The sequence below is a fragment of the Myxocyprinus asiaticus genome, chromosome 22 (assembly GCF_019703515.2).
Source record: "Myxocyprinus asiaticus isolate MX2 ecotype Aquarium Trade chromosome 22, UBuf_Myxa_2, whole genome shotgun sequence".
In the NCBI taxonomy this organism is placed as follows: Eukaryota; Metazoa; Chordata; class Actinopteri; order Cypriniformes; family Catostomidae; genus Myxocyprinus; species Myxocyprinus asiaticus.
In genome coordinates this window covers 423,345-440,749 of record NC_059365.1, presented here as the reverse complement: position 1 = coordinate 440,749, position 17,405 = coordinate 423,345, and the positions used below count along the sequence as shown (strand labels likewise).

Genomic DNA, 17,405 nt, shown 5'->3' with positions numbered 1-17,405 from the left:
TTGAGGCGAGTAACCGCGCCACCACGAGGACCTACTAAGTAGTGGGAATTGGGCTTTCCAAATTGGGAGAAAAAGGGATAAAAAAAATAAAATAAAATAAAGGTTAATAATGTCATTTCCATCAGCATCATTTCCAGCACAGAATTCTATTAACAATACAGAATCTGAGATGTGCTGGAAATGACACAAAAATGACACAAATCTCCTGTGATGCATGAACACACACTGATGGACATTGATAGTAGATGAATTAAATCAACTAGTGAGAGTGTGAAACATGTTTAAACAAAACTTTATTTCTAGAAGTGCACAGTTCTTAAAGTGCCTAAAGTTGAAGAAACACCCATATATAGTTTGTGTATATACAGTTGAAGTCAGTAGTTTACATACACCTTAGCCAAATACATTTAAACTCAGTTTTTCACAATTCCTGACATTTAATCGTTGAAATCATTCCCTGTTTTAGGTCAGTTAGGATCACTACTTTATTTTAAGAATGTGAAATATCAGAATAATAGTAGAGAGAATGATTTATTTCAGCTTTTATTTCTTTCATCACATTCCCAGTGGGTCAGAAGTTTACATACACTTTGTTAGTATTTGGTAGCATTGCCTTTAAATTGTTTAACTTGGGTCAAATGTTTTGGGTATCCTTCCACAAGCTTCTCACAATAGGTTTCTGGAATTTTGGCCCATTCCTCCAGACAGAACTGGTGTAACTGAGTCAGGTTTGTGGGCCTCCTTGCTCACACACGCTTTTTCAGTTCTGCCCACACATTTTCTATCGGACTGAGGTCAGGGCTTTGTGATGGACACTCCAGTACCTTGACTTCGTTGCCACAATTTTGGAGGTATGCTTGGGGTCATTGTCCATTTGGAAGACCCATTTGCGACCGAGCTTTAACTTCCTGGCTGATATCTTGAGATGTTGCTTCAATATATCCACATAATTTTCCTTCCTAATGATGCCATCTATTTTGTAAAGTGCACCAGTCCCTCCTGCAGCAAATCACCCCCACAACATGATGCTGCCACCCCCATGCTTCACGGTTGGGATGGTGTTCTTCAGACTTGCAAGCCTCACCCTTTTTCCTCCAAACATAACGATGGTCATTATGGCCAAACAGTACAATTTATGTTTCATCAGACCAGAGGACATTTCTCCAAAAAGTAAGATCTTTGTCCCCATGTGCACTTGCAAACTGTAGTCTGGCTTTTTATGGTGGTTTTGGAGCAGTGGCTTCTTCCTTGCTGAGCAGCCTTTCAGGTTATGTCGATATAGGACTCATTTTACTGTAGATATAGATACTTGTCTACCTGTTTCCTCCAGCATCTTCACAAGGTCCTTTGCTGTTGTTCTGGGATTGATTTGCACTTTTCGCACCACACTACGTTCATCTCTAGGAGACAGAATGTGTCTCCTCCTTGAGCGGTATGATGGCTGTGTGGTCCCATGGTGTTGATACTTGCGTACTATTGTTTGTACAGATGAACGTGGTACCTTCAGGCATTTGGAAATTGCTCCCAAGGATGAACCAGACTTGTGGAGGTCCACAGTTTTTTTTCTGAGGTCTTGGCTGATTTCTTTTGATTTTCCCATAATGTCAAGCAAAGAGGCACTGAGTTTGAAGGTAGGCCTTAAAATACATCCACAGGTACACCTCCAATTCAGTACACCTCCTATCAGAAGCTAATTGGCTAATTGTCTAAAGGCTTGACATTATTTTCTGGAATTTTATAAGCTGCTTAAAGGCACAGTTAACTTAGTGTATGTAAACTTCTGACCCACTGGAATTGTGATATAGTCAATTAAAAGTGAAACAATCGGTCTGTAAACAATTGTTGGAAAAATTACTCGTGTCATGCACAAAGTAGATGTCCTAAACAACTTGCCAAAACTATAGTTTGTTAATATTAAATCTGTAGAGTGGTTAAAAAATGAGTTTTAATGACTTCAACCTAAGTGTATGTAAACTTCTGACTTCAACTGTAGATGTTGTTTGTGTTTATATGAAACACTGTGAGCAGAATTTGCTGACTTTTGTAAACAGGAAGGAGCATTTCTGGTGCGCGACTGTTCCAAGAACACTACCTATGAGCCCTTCGTCCTTGCTGTGTTTTATGACAAAAGAGTTTTCAACATTCAGATCCGTTTCAGTGAAGAGACGAGCAAATACACTCTGGGAACTGGACTCAGAACAAATGACGTGAGTAACCGCACCACACACACCTGCAGCGACGAAGAGAGACGAGTCTGATATGTCTTCTGTCTTTCAGAGGTTTGATTCAGTGACTGACATCATCAAGTTCCATTCCATATTTCCCATCATCCTCATCGATGGACGCAAAACATCAAGAGCAGCAGCCACTGAAAGGAGACAGTGTGTCCTCATGTACCCAATCACAAAGCAGGACATTATACAGCTGTTGAATTAAACCACACCAGCGAATATAAATAGTCTTCAAAGACTTTTAATGATGTTTGACTGGTACAGACTCAAATGTACAGAACACTTTGCAGCTGAAAGACATTGGATGTAAAATAAATCAATTATTTGATAATGTCAGTGTCAAAATAATAATTTAAAAACAGATACGCTTCTGATGCTTAAGACAATGTACGGTGTATGGTTTGACAAACTCAATGTTAATCTAAAATCCAAACACAATCTGAACAGTTCTTTTTTTTTCACAGGCACATGCTATTAACAGTTCATGTTATAAGAGAAAAGTTTAATAGTGGGATCATTTGAGGTAGACTTAAAAAAGGATGTTAAAAGATCAAACTCCATCAGTTTAGTGACTGTACACTTTACAACAGAAGTACAAGACCACTGTTCTGCTGTAGTCTGCATTGACATACTCCATACACAGACAAAAGTTTGTTTTAAAAAAAACAAAAACAACATCCGAAGTTTGAATTTCACAAAACACAGAGCTTTACCCAACAAACAAAATGTGCACAGGAGTATTTGTTGATTCATCCATTCAGGAGAATTTGAAGATCCCGAGAAAAGTTCTGAAGGTCAGAAAACATTCAGATGAACACCAATTCTCATGTGTTATATGGTACAGCAGGGCTACTCAACTTCCGAAAGGTTAGGGGCCGCAAAGTTGGATCCCTGTACCCTTGAGGACCGCACTCTTCATTTTTATTATATATATATATACTAATATATATATACACAGTGCATCCGGAAAGTATTCACAGCGCTTCACTTTTTCCACATATTGTTATGTTACAGCCTTATTCCAAAATGGATTAAATTCATTATTTTCCTCAAAATTCTACAAACAATACCCCATAATGACAACGTGAAAGAAGTTTGTTTGAAATCTTTGCAAATTTATTAAAAATAAAAAACGAAAAAAATCACATGTACATAAGTATTCACAGCCTTTGCTCAATACTTTGTTGAAGCACCTTTGGCCCCAATTACAGCCTCAAGTCTTTTTGAGTATGATGCTACAAGCTTGGCACACCTATTTTTGGGCAGTTTTTCCCATTCTTCTTTGCAGGACCTCTCAAGCTCCATCAGGTTGGATGGGGAGCGTCGGTGCACAGCCATTTTCAGATCTCTCCAGAGATGTTCAATCGGGTTCAAGTCTGGGCTCTGGCTGGGCCACTCAAGGACATTCACAGAGTTGTCCCGGAGCCACTCCTTTGTTATCTTGGCTGTGTGCTTAGGGTCGTTGTCCTGTTGGAAGATGAACCTTCACCCCAGTCTGAGGTCCAGAGCGCTCTGGAACAGGTTATCATCAAGGATGTCTCTGTACATTGCTGCATTCATCTTTCCCTCAATCCTGACTAGTCTCCCAGTTCCTGCTGCTGATCCCCACAGCATGATGCTGCCACCACCATGCTTCACTGTAGGGATGGTATTGGCCAGGTGATGAGCGGTGCCTGGTTTCCTCCAGACATGACGCTTGCCATTCAGGCCAAAGAGTTCAATCTTTGTTTCTCATGGTCTGAGAGTCCTTCAGGTGCCTTTTGGTAAACTCCAGGCGGGCTGTCATGTGCCTTTTACTGAGGAGTGGCTTCCATCTGGCCACTCTACCATACAGGCCTGATTGGTGGAGTGCTGCAGAGATGGTTGTTCTTCTGGAAGGTTCTCCTCTCTCCACAGAGAAATGCTGGAGCTCTGTCAGAGTGACCATTGGGTTCTTGGTCACCTCCCTGACTAAGGCCCTTCTCCCCCGATCGCTCAGTTTGGCCGGGCGGCCAGCTCTAGGAAGAGTCCTGGTGGTTCCAAACTTCTTCCATTTACGGATGGTGGAGGCCACTGTGCTCATTGGGACCTTCAATGCTGCAGAAATTTTTCTGTACCCTTCCCCAGATTCCCCACTGTTAACTGTGGGACCTTATATAGACAGGGGTGTGCCTTTCCAAATCATGTCCAATCAACTGAATTTACCACAGGTGGACTCCAATCAAGTTGTAGAAACATCTCAAGGATGATCAGTGGAAACAGGATGCACCTGAGCTCAATTTTGAGTCTGCAAAGGCTGTGAATACTTATGTACATGTGATTTTTTTCGTTTTTTATTTTTAATAAATTTGCAAAGATTTCAAACAAACTTCTTTCACGTTGTCATTATGGGGTATTGTTTGTAGAATTTTGAGGAAAATAATTAATTCAATCTATTTTGGAATAAGGCTGTAACATAACAAAATGTGGAGAAAGTGAAGCGCTGTGAATACTTTCCAGATGCACTGTATATATACACACAGTATATTAGGCATGTAAGGATACACATATTTCATGATACAATGCAATATGAGCACCCACAAATGTTTCTCTCAAACTATTCAAGGATTCGACATAAATGTATTTTAAATCATAAATACCACAAAAGTGTCTGACATTGGCAACAAAAAACAGAACAGAGAAAACTCATATGAACTCACAATTTTCTTGAGAAAATAAGTTTGTCTACACTGTAGTCATTTATATTTGTATAACACTTTCACAATACACATCGTTTCAAAGCAGCTTTACAGAAAATCATGCCTTGTTGTCTGAAAGCCTCCTGTGAACCAGCTGAAGGAAAAAAACTGGAGAGGAATCTGACCTCTGGTTTTACGATATATGTACATAATTCAATATTATTTAGCAGCTTGAGCAAAAACCGATCGGCACACCTTATTTTTATTTTTTTTGCCGTCTTCCCCGGTTTCACTTTGCATATAAACTTTACCGCCGTTATTACCGTTTATAGCATGTGCACAAGTGTTGTTCTCAAAGCTGTTTACATTTTGAAGTCAAAAGCAGATAATTATAAGTCTCATGTTTTTTGATAGTTATGACTCATACCTTATGAGCGTCTTGCTGTGCATGTGACACTGTTAAACGTACTGCTGCTGTTTCTGCCTCACAAATCCACCGATTTTCACGGTGATGTTGGCGTAAATAAAACGACATGTTTGATGTACTGTAGCACCAGGACATGACACCGTTGTTTGGCAAATTCGACAAGCTGTACCAATACAGATGCCGTTCGCCATCGATGTTCTCGTCTATGTACTGTAAGTGTGTCTCCGGGGAGGAGACCGTTCCTCTCAATGTTGCACTGATTGGTTTTAATTACACTATAATGTGTTTATGTATCATAAGATACAATGCTATACAATATTTTTTTACACCCCTAATATATACAGCTCTGGAAAAAAATTAAGAAACCACTCCAGAGGCCTGGGTAGCTCAACGAGTATTGACGCTGACTATCACACCTGGAGTCGCGAATTTGAATCCAGGGCATGCTGAGTGAATCCAGCCAGGTCTCCTAAGCGACCAAATTGGCCCGGTTGCTAGGGAAGGTAGAGTCACATGGGGTAACCTCCTCATGGTCACTATAATGTAGTTCTCGCTCTTGGTGGGGCACGTGGTGAGTTGTGCATGGATGCCGCAGAGAATAGCGTGAAGCCTCCACATGCGCTACGTCTCCGAGGTAACGCGCTCAACAAGTCACGTGATAAGATGCACGGATTGATGGTCTCAGACGTGGAGGCAACTGAGATTCGTCCTCCACCACCCGGATTGAGGCGAGTCACTACGCAACCACGAGGGCTTAGAGCGCATTGGGAATTGGGCATTCCAAACTGGGGAGAAAAAGGGGAGAAAAAAAACAAAACAAAAAAACACTCCAAATGTTTCTTAAATCAGCATCTCTACATGTACGGCAGCCATTCCAGTGTCTGTTGAATTCCAACACAAGCACACCTCGTTCTACTTAATGAGGTACTGATTAAGTAATCACCTGAACCAAATCTTTTTTAATGAGGAAAAGTATAAAAACTACTGCTGTCGTCATCACTATCCTCTTGCAATAGGACCAGCTAGATGGCAAAAACAGTGCTAGTAGTAGCTCAAAAGCAATTGGAATCAAAAATAACTACTGACCATGCCAAAAGAGTTGAAAAGAAAAGTTTTCACTGAGGAAAAGAAGAGTTCAATTCTAGCTTTACTGGCAGAGGGATACAGTGAGCGTCAGGTTGCTTCCATCTTTAAAATTTCAAAGATGGCGGTTCATAAGAACAAGGTCAAGCAGCAGACATTAGGGACATCGAAGCTACAGACCGGCTGAGGGCGAAATGGACTCTCCACTGGGAGACTGCCAACTCATTCGAATGTCACTCAACAACGTAGGATGACATCAAGTGACCTACAAAAAGAATGGCAAACGGCAGCTGGGGTGAAGTGCACGGCGAGGACGGTTCGAAACAGGCTCCTAAGGGCAGGGCTGAAGTCGTTCAAAGCTAGAAAAAAGCCCTTCATCAATGAGAAGTAAAGAAGAGCCAGGCTGAGGTTTGCAAAAGACCATAAGGATTGGACCGTAGAGGACTGGAGGAAGGTCATCTTCTCTGATGAATCCAATTTTCTGCTTTCCCAACACCTGGTCGTCTAACGGTTAGATGGAGACCTGGAGAGGCTTACAAGCCACGGTGTCTTGCACCCACTGTGAAATTTGGTGGAGTATCGGTGATGATCTGGGGGTGCTTCAGCAAGGCTGGAATAGGGCAGATTCGTCTTTGTGAAAGACACATGAATCAAGCCACGTACAAGGTTATCCTGGAAGAAAACTTGCTTCCTTCTGCTCTGACAATGTTCCCCATCTCTGAGGATTGGTTTTTCCAGCAGGACAATGCTCCATGCCACACAGCCAGGTCAATCAAGGTGTAGATGGAGGACCACCGGATCAAGACCCTGTCATGCCCAGCCCAATCTCCAGACCTGAACCCCATTGAAAACCTCTGGAATGAGATCAAGAGGAAGATGGATGGCCACAAGCCATCAAACAAAGCCGAGCTGCTTGAATTTTTGCACCAGGAGTGGCATAAAGTCACCCAACAGCAATGTGAAAGTCTGGTAGAGAGCATGCCAAGACACATGAAAGCTGTGATTGAAAATCAGGATTATTCCATCAAATATTGATTTCTGAACTCTAAGTTAAAACATTAGTATTGTGTTGTTTAATAATGAATATGATCTTGTTTTCTTTGCATTATTCAAGGTCTTAAAACACTGCATCTTTTGGGTTATTTTGACCAGTTGTCATTTTCTGCAAATAAATGCTCTAAATGACAATATTTTTATTTGGAATTTGGGAGAAATGTTGTCAGTATTTTATATAATAATATAAAAATTTTCATTTTACTCAAACACATACCTATAAATAATAAATCCAGAGAAACTGATCATTTTGCAGTGGTCTCTTCATTTTGTCAAGAGCTGTATTTATAATTATAAAAAAAAATTATATTAAGAATGTTGGAATGTTATTAATGGGATAGTTCACCTGAAAATGAAAATTCTCTCATAATTTACTCATCCTCATGCCATCCCAGATGTGTATGACATTCTTTCATCTGCTGAAGCCAAATCAAGATTATTTAGAAAAATTATCTCAGCTCTGTGGATGAGAGACAGATCAATATTTAAGTGCTTTTTTTTTTTTACTGTAAATCTCTACTTTCAGATGTGAAAGTGAAACTAAACAGGCGCCACATGTGACTTACATATGTGAAAGTGAAAGTGGAGATTTATAGAAAAAGGACTTAAATATTGAACTATTTCTCACCCACACCTATCATATCACTTCTAAAGACATGGATTAAACCACTGGAGTCATATTGATTACTTTTATGCTGCCTTTATGTGCTTTTTTCGGAGCTTCAAAGTTCTGGTCACCATTCACTTACATTGCTTGGACCAACAGATCTGAAATATTCTTCTAAAAATCTTCATTTGTGTTCCCCACTCCAGACCCACCTCTAACCCGCACCCACTCCAGACCCCGCCTCTAACCCGCACCCACTCCAGACCCGCCTCTAACCCGCACCCACTCCTGACCCCGCCTCTAACCCGCACCCACTCCAGACCCGCCTCTAACCCGCACCCACTCCAGACCCCGCCTCTAACCCGCACCCACTCCAGACCCGCCTCTAACCCGCACCCACTCCTGACCCCGCCTCTAACCCGCACCCACTCCAGACCCCGCCTCTAACCCACACCCACTCCAGACCCCGCCTCTAACCCGCACCCACTCCAGACCCGCCTCTAACCCGCACCCACTCCAGACCCGCCTCTAACCCGCACCCACTCCAGACCCCGCCTCTAACCCGCACCCACTCCAGACCCGCCTCTAACCTGCACCCACTCCTGACCCCGCCTCTAACCCGCACCCACTCCAGACCCCGCCTCTAACCCGCACCCACTCCAGACCCCGCCTCTAACCCGCACCCACTCCAGACCATGCCTCAAGGCAGTGTGTGGTACTTTATCTGTTCTTTCCAGGAAAATATTTTCAAACATGTTTTTCATTGCAGTGGTCAAATGAGAAAGACGGCTCAGAGTTATTTTACAAAAATATTTAATGTTAAACGGTCTTTAAAATTATTTGTATACCCAACTAGTTGACAATCATCATAGCTAAAATGTGCTCAGTCTAATTGTATTCTATGTGAGGAAATGTTGATTCAATGCTGAACTAAAAACATTCACCTAAAAAAGGATCTAAAATTAGTCTAATTTGGCATTAAACTTTTAAATGATCTGATTCAGGCTGAGCTCTCAACTCGATCTTGAACTCTTTTCTCAATTTCTTAATCAACACTGACTTTAAAGGTCAATTCACACTTTCCCAATAAACTTCAACAGACACGACTGTTTGATCAGTGTGTCAACCCTGTTGGAGTTTGTTGGAGCAGTGTGGCAATGACAGATAAGCTTCTCAAAATTCAATTTTAGAATATTTGTGTTTGTTGGGGCAGTGTTAACTGGTCTTAAGAAAGGTGGGTTACATTCAGACAACCAGACGTAAAGGGATGGCAACAACACTTCTTAGACACAAGAGTTTTCCAGTGATAATGACATTCTTTCTTGGAAAGAATTTAAAACAAACAAACAAACAAAACAAAAAAATACTTTACTGGCATTTAAATACCTTCCAATTGACAAAAGTAGGTTTTAAAATGACACGGTTTTAAAAACTGCTACAAGTACGAAACATCAATCAATGCTAGAAGGGAAAGTGGAGAAGTGATGTTCACATGAGCAGTTTTTCTGTGACCCCTCTCAGAACAAACTCAATGACTTGATACTTCTGTCCCTTAACTTTCTTTAGTTTCATCTTGAAAGACGGCTGTTTGCTTGCTGGTTCTCCTGTTTGTTCCTGCGTTTGAGGAGCCGAGCTTATCCACTTAAAGTTCTTCAGTGTTTGGACACCAACACTGGCCATCTGAACTGAAGGATTTGGATGATTCAGAACCACAACAGGTTGGTTTGGACCAGGGAGCTTGACGAGCTGATCTTCTTTCAGAGGAGTTAACCTCAGTTCTTGACCTTTAGTCAAAAAATTATGGCAACCCATCACAACCGATGATGACATGCATTTAATTGTTTTCCATTTTCCCTTTTTATGTTTCTTACGTGGAGGTCCATCATGGTCTTGGTTCTTCTTTTCACTTCCAGGGAGATCCCTCTTTATTATCAGCTTGATGGCTCCTTCAGGACCGCTGGACACGTTCTTCTCGCTTAGCATGCAGCAGAGAACAGGTCGTGCCGTCAAACTCTGCTCCTGTGTCTGCACCTCTGGGTTCTTGATGGTTTCTAACTGTGAACTGGGAATTCTCACCAAAGCTACTTTCGGATACATGAGGGAAGAGTGGGAACTGCGTTGTTGGCCATCAAAGTCACTCCTAGATTCAAAATGTACCTTGTCTTGATCTGAAATGTTGTCCTTGCTCTGTCTTGGCATAACCGATGGTTGAGCAACTGTCAAAGGACTCATAATTTTTGGACTTCCCTGCAAAACATTTGGTGTTTCTTTCAAATCACCAGTGTTTAGATTGGAACATTTCCCAAACGTGACCCCTGCTTTTCCAAGTACTAATTTCTCTTCACTACAAGTCTGAAATGTCACAGTTTCTTCAGTACACTCATGTTCTGTCTTTGTTTCTTTGAGCCCCAACACATCGACTTTGCATTTCTCCTCAGTTTTGTCCTCCTTTTTAATCATAAAACTACAGACAACTGATTGTTCTGAGGTCTTTACATAGTCCTTGGAATTTTTTGCTCCTATCAGTACACATTCAGGATCTGAAAGCACTTTGAACTCTCCCTGTAGCTTGATTACAGGTCTGTTTGTTTGCAAGGTCCTGCTGAGATGTTCTGGCATGGATTGAGATATACTGTGAGTTGATGCAGGTGTAGGACAGAGAGAATAAACTGATGAGATCACTGGAAGGCCTTCGGAACTCAATTCCGTACCCTCAAGCGTGACAACGTCATGACGTGCAGGTTGAAGTGAGGGTTTGAACACAGTACCGTTAAGTTTCAGGTTCTGCTTGTTCAGGCTTTGGGCTACTGTTCCTGAAGAACACTGAGGTTTGTATAGAGGATGAACTGTTTTTGTGGCACTCTGAACAGCAGTGCATGCTAAAGGTGGCTGCTGTTTTGCCTTGTGAGATGTTAAAGACTTTGATGGACTGTCTGTACACCCTTTGGAAGCAGCAACTTGACATTTGAACGAAAGCTTGCCTGTGGTAGCAACTGGCGAAGGTCCGTTCACAGTGCTCCTCAGGTCTTGTGGAAGTCCGTTGGGTGGGATCATCCGTAGCTCCAGCTCTCTAGTCCCGTTGACATTTTTCACCTCAACTAATTCAACCAAACAGCCCGCAGGAATATTGATCTCCTCCGGGCAGGATACAGTCAAAGGCTTGTTGTGTTGAATCGGCTGGTTTAAAGGTGCTAACAGTTCCACTTGTACGTTGGATATATGACTTGACTTCTCAGCTGATGATCCTAATTTTGGCTGATTGCTGTTTTCCGTAGTTTGTGCCTTCTGTATGGTGGGCAATGGACCTCTTTCAGAAGGTTTGATTGGACCGTTAGGAAGTCCTGCAGCCAAACTCACTTTCTGTACCGTCAGAACGTTTGTCCCTGTTGTGGACTGACTGGCCTTCTGATCAGTTTGAACATTCTGGACTGGAACGTTCCTCTGGGATAATGCTCTCATTGGTGTATTGAGAAGCGGTCTAAGAGGAGTGTTAACTTCAGCAGGCAATCTCACCTTGACTCTGGGAACAACCTTTGATTGGATTACCTTTTCTGGAACAACAACCCTTTGGCTTTGCAGAACTACTTCTGTATCGCCAGTGTGAATTCTTGGGAATGCAGCTTTCTGAATGGGCTTTTCTGCAACTGTTTTTGTACTTTGACCATTTCCACTGAGCACAGCATTTGATAGATTGCCATTTTCCTCTCGTGATCTTAGAACCACTTGCAAAGAGTTGCTGACCAAGTGGCTTATACTAGGAACAGAACCTGTGAACTGTGACTTAGCAACAGGAATGAAAGGTGTTGTGTTGGTGACGCACTGTACTGACGTACTGCTGGTCATACAGGCCTGTTTACTGCTGGTTTGGCCCACAGTTTTGCCAATAACAGATGTTGTTTTGCCTCTGGGTTGACTTCCACTAGGGTACTCAACATGTGAATTTGCTTTCAATTGACCAGCTGTGTTGGGAATCACACATTGCTCGTTTCTCTCAGGCCAAACGGATCTCCTATGAGTGTCAGGGACAGAGGGACTTTCACAGGTCGGGTCGGATAAGGAAAAATCAGTTAAGAAGCCTCCTTCTGCACGACTCTTGTGTACACGATGAATGTGCTTCACCATGTAGTCTCTCCGAACTGCTCCATAGGAGCAGAAGCTACACCTGTATGGGTACGAGCCAGTATGTGTAACCACATGTTTCTGAGACTCTGTTTTAGAATAGGAGACGTGGCTGCAGAGCGCACATGAGAAAGTCACCTCTTCATGATGAGCCACATGCCTACCGAACACGTCAATGTCCTTTGTTGAAAATCTGCATTTTGTGCAGCACAGGCGATCATTGTCTTTCTTGGGTAAACCTTTGTCCTTGTTGTTCATAAATGACATGAAACTTTGTTGTGAACGCATTGTCAAGACATTGAGGAAACAATCCCAATAGTCACAGTGTGTTTTTGTTGATTAGATACTTTCCTACCAACATAAACAGGTAATCAACACTGGCTGTGTCTCCCCAAGTGATGATCTCTTGCTTTGGCTGAAAGGGGTGAAGGTAAGCCCATTAGTTTTTGACCTCCCCTACCAACCTGCACAATGGAGAAAAAAAGGAGAGTTTCAGGAAATTGGAAAGAAATAAAAATCCAAGTGTCAATACAAAACAAACGTATCAATAAAGTGAATTAAACAACAAGTGACTTTGTAGCAACAAATGAGACTTTTGCATGAAAACTCTTGTAACTTCAAAGTCAGACATATCTAGAGAGATGGATTTCAAGCTTTGCTCGAAGTGACTCGAAGCGTTAGCTTTTGCTAATAACTTTTAAAAGTTTGTGTTTTGCCAACAAATTTTATCCTAACTTTACTAATTTTTAGTCACATGATCTTAAGATAATCCTGCACAATACTGACTAGACAGATTTTTAATATTCAAAGCACTTCACCAATGACAGGCTAATTATTTTTTGTGTTTAGACATTGCTTCTTGTGACAAATTTTGCATACAAATCTGGTGTAATACTGACCTTTCAATATGAAAAAAACAAAATTATCTGACACGATATTAACCTGATATAATCACAATCATAACGATGAGTTTAGTAGCACCAGTCAGCCTCCTCACAACAGGTACATGGCACTTTACTATTAATTTCCTTGATTAAGATTTTCAGCTTATTTTTAGTTTCTGTTTAAAATCACACTAAAGCACCGTTCACACCGCCAGTGACACACAGCAACAAAGCAACAGAATGCCATTAATTTTTTTAATGAGAGCCCTGCGACTTCTGCCGGCACGAGCGACAGAGATCGTTGGCGACAAAATGTGGCCGTGGCGAGTGATACGACAATATTGAGAAAAGTTTAACTTTTCACGTCATTCATCTCCTGACTGTGAGATAGCCTACAGGTGTCAAGTGCAGGTAAGACAGAGAAGTTATAATGTTCAGTATCATGTGTCTGAAACCACATGGATGATACAATAAAACAGTGAAGCATGGAAAACCATGTTCGAAACTGTCGGCATTCTGGGTGAGTTTAATTCATACATTGATAGATTGTTCATCTTGTCAATGATATGATGCATTGAGCACTGCTGCAAGATATATAAAAACACTCTCCCCAGCAGAATGTTATTTTTTAGACGCAAGAGAACTACTTCCTTGTCAAATTAGAATGATATCTTACTTTTACCGGCAGCACATTTCTGAAGCTATGGCCAGTTGTGCAGTCCACCAATAACGTTAAAGTGACAGAAGTAGGAATGGCCACAAGCGACTTGTGCAGTACAGAGACTAACGACGTCAAGTGACAAAGTCGCTGGTGATGTGGAAGGGACTTAACAATAAAACTATTACTACTGGTGGGGCCTGGGTAGCTCAGTGAGTAAAGACGCTGACTACCACACCTGGAGTCACGAGTTCGAATCCAGGGCGTGCTGAGTGACTCCAGTCAGGTCTCCTAAGCAACCAAATTGGCCCAGTTGCTAGGGAGGGTTGAGTCACATTGGGTAACCTCCTCGTGGTCACTATAATGTGGTTCTCACTCTCGGTGGGGCACGTGGTGAGTTGTGCATGGATGCCGCGGAGAATAGCGTGAAGCCTCCACACGCACTATGTCTCCACGGTAACGCGCTCAACAAGCCACGTGATAACATGCGTGGATTGATGGTCTCAGATACGGAGGCAACTGAGATTCGTCCTCCGCCACCCGGATTGAGGCGAGTCACTACGCAACCACGAGGACTTAGAGCACATTGGGAATTGGGCATTCCAAATTGGGGAGAAAAAGGGGAGAAAATTTTTTTTTTTTTTTACTACTGTAGTATTAGTAATAATATAGTAACAATACTAATATAATAGGTGCATTAATAAACAAAGTTGATTCAACTTTACACATTACGAGTCATCCTCAATCGCTTCTTTGTGTTTTATTGTTTGTGATTCTCAATGATATGTGGGTAGTTGACACTAAACTTTTGTGTGGTTTAAATACTCCATTCAAACTATTTTCTAATTCTGTTGCAATTATTAGTAGAGGTTGACCGATAGTGGATTTTGTTGATACCTATAACTAAGGTGGTGAAAAAGGACGATGACCGATTAATCAGCCGATAGTTTTTAAATTCGATTTAAAGAATGTTAAATTACTATACTATAACTGGCACAGATATAGAGGCTAAAGAGCCCAAAATGAATAAAATCCCAAATTAAGTTACTGTTCCACCAAAATCCAAATAACAACCAAAAAAATAAAAATAAATATTTGGTGCATATTGTGGGATTTTTAACTGTAAACAATCCCAAAACACACAAGAGACTCTTATTCCGAAATGACGGAGACTTGGCTCAGTTAAAATGCTCTATATATTTAAGTATTTACCAAATTAAGATTTTTATAGCATATATATATTCACCAGATGAAGAGTTTTGTATATATATTTCACCAGATGAAGTTTAATGATGAATAAGGTTTATTATTATTATTATTCACAAGATATGAATTTGGAGACACAATGTGCTGATAGGAAATGTTTCCACAGTCACATTTTTCATTGCATGCCCTCACTTCAATTTAGATTACTTGATTATCTAATCAAAAAAGCGCCAGCCATAGAGGAACACGGAGGAATAATACATTAAAAAAATATCGGCAACTATCGGCACCGATTAATCGGTAAAACCGATATATCGGTCTACCTCTAATTATTAGTATGTATGCAGCTTTTATGACCATAATATCCGAGAGACTACATTTGCACTTTTGAAAATTAATTTGCACTCTGCAGGACCATTTAAAATGAATTACTGAAGGCAAAAGGTGCTTAACAATTGAGAATAACAGTTTTCCAGTTACAGCATGCAAAATATACTTTCACTCATACATTCATATCAATTTTAACCTTAAATCTTAGACATGTGTCAAGTACCCATGATAAAAGAAAGATTCACTGGTTTTGAATGTGCATCAGTGTTCAGATCTAATGACTTTTTCTGCTGTCTCAGAAACATTTCCTGTCCTGACTTGATAGACATTTGAAGATGAGAACACATCAAATCCACATTGCACTCCGAATTCCCCGAGGACGCGATCTGAATATGATGTGCGTTCACGCTTCAGTGTCTATTATTGCGTGTGCTCGCCATACTCCTGAAGCCCGCACGCACACGCCATGACGCGCAAACCAGACACAAACAACGACGCGTTCAACACAAACCTTGCATGGGAATGTTTTTCCTCCCAAAACAGGGACTGATGCGTGTAATTCATCCAGTGAGTAAAATATTCACGCCGTCTTCGAAGATATTCTTTTCCTCCGCCGTGACCGCGCATTCTTGCAGGGATGGGGGTTGCGGGTGTGTACTGGGCGCGTGACGCGATGCGCGCCTCTGATTGGCTGTTTCTCCAGTAGATCTCTACCGCTCCCGCGCGCTCCCGCGTTCAGCACGAGGTCTCTTCATGAAAACACGTGCGCTCGCGGGATTGCGGGATTCGCGTTAGAACATTGAGCTACACGCGTTTGTTCGTGTCAGAAAGCGCCTGTTTGAGTCGCGTTTGACACTTCCGTACAAATACTCAGTCAGTACATTACCATAATCACTGCAGTAGAACAACACATTCTTCTTACATAACAGGAAAACAGCTGACTTACATACATTTACCATGAAAATCAACAATTTTTTTTCGGTTTTAATCGTTTTAGATTGTTTACATTTTCCGTTAGAAAGACACAAAGCACCAAGATGTATTAATGTCATCTTGTTCTTTTATTATATGACAGTGTCTGAATGACAATATTGGATGTAATGCATTACTAAGTAATTAATTACTGTAATTAAATTACTTTTTCATTGAAAAGTAAAGTAAGGGATTACTCTTCATTTTTCAGTAATTTAGTTACAGTTACTTCTGATGTAATTGCATTAAATACTGTATAGACTCTAGAACAGTTCTATATATAATAATAGTGAATTTCAAATAGAAATTTAATGTCTAATGTTAAAATATATATTTTCTGGGGTCTGGGTAGCTCAGTGAGTAAAGACGCTGACTATCACACCTGGAGTCGCAAGTTCGAATCCAGGGCGTGCTGAGTGACTCCAGCCAGGTCTCCTAAGCAACCAAATTGGCCCGGTTGCTAGGGAGGGTAGAGTCACATGGGGTAACCTCCTCGTGGTCGCTATAATGTGGTTCTCGCTCTCGGTGGGATGCTTGGTGAGTTGTGTGTGGATGCTGCAGATAATAGCGTGAAGCCTCCACACGTGCTACATCTCTGCGGTAATGCGCTCAACAAGTCACGTGATAAGATGCGCGGATTGACGGTCTCAGACGCGGAGGCACCTGAGATTCATCCTCCGCCACCCAGATTGAGGTGAGTCACTATTGGGAATTGGACAAAAAAATAAAAAAATATGTTTTCTAATTTAACGCTGCCCCTTTAAATTCTTTGGCCAGTTCATTAATAATTTATTTGATTATATGATGTATTTGAAAGAATTAAAAGAACAGTTTCATGTCTATCCTTGTATTTTTCATCTGGTCGAGGTTGATAAGGGTTTTAGAAAGTAATTAGTAATAAGTAATGCAGGTACTTTTCAGACAAATTAGTACAGTAATCTAATTACACTGTAGAAGATGTAATAAGTAGTTAGTATTTAATTACTTTTTTGGAGTAACTTACACAACACTGGAAATATATATATATATATATATATATATATATATAAAACTGAATCCGGGTTTTTATTGGGTATACGTTTTCATTTGTTAGCCTAAAATATAAATCTGTAGATTAATTCTTGCAACATGTCATGAATACTTAAACGACACTCCTAAAGTCTTCAACAATATTAAAT

The 17,405-nt window shown here is 41.0% G+C and overlaps 3 protein-coding genes across 7 annotated transcripts in view; 1 reads left to right on the top strand and 2 right to left on the bottom strand.

Annotated features, from left to right (window-relative positions):
* The window catches only part of LOC127412755 (cytokine-dependent hematopoietic cell linker-like), a 31,728-nt gene extending 23,944 nt beyond the window's left edge, over window positions 1–7,784 (top strand). For all 5 annotated transcript variants that reach the window (XM_051649374.1, XM_051649371.1, XM_051649373.1 and 2 more), the window contains 2 exons: window positions 2,052–2,207; window positions 2,278–7,784. In XM_051649374.1, coding sequence (XP_051505334.1) covers window positions 2,052–2,207; window positions 2,278–2,436 — 315 coding nt within the window. In that variant the 3' untranslated portion in view covers window positions 2,437–7,784. The remainder of the gene's footprint in view (window positions 1–2,051; window positions 2,208–2,277) is intronic.
* The window catches only part of nudt6 (nudix (nucleoside diphosphate linked moiety X)-type motif 6), a 930,254-nt gene that overhangs the window by 895,595 nt on the left and 17,254 nt on the right, over window positions 1–17,405 (bottom strand). The gene's annotated exons all lie outside the window — the stretch shown is intronic.
* LOC127412746 (zinc finger protein 518B-like) lies at window positions 8,713–16,227 on the bottom strand. The gene is made up of 2 exons (XM_051649357.1): window positions 15,767–16,227; window positions 8,713–12,641 (listed from the first exon to the last, which is right to left on the bottom strand). The coding sequence occupies exon 2, from the start codon at window positions 12,463–12,465 to the stop codon at window positions 9,547–9,549; it is 2,919 nt and encodes a 972-aa protein (XP_051505317.1). The 5' UTR covers window positions 12,466–12,641; window positions 15,767–16,227; the 3' UTR covers window positions 8,713–9,546.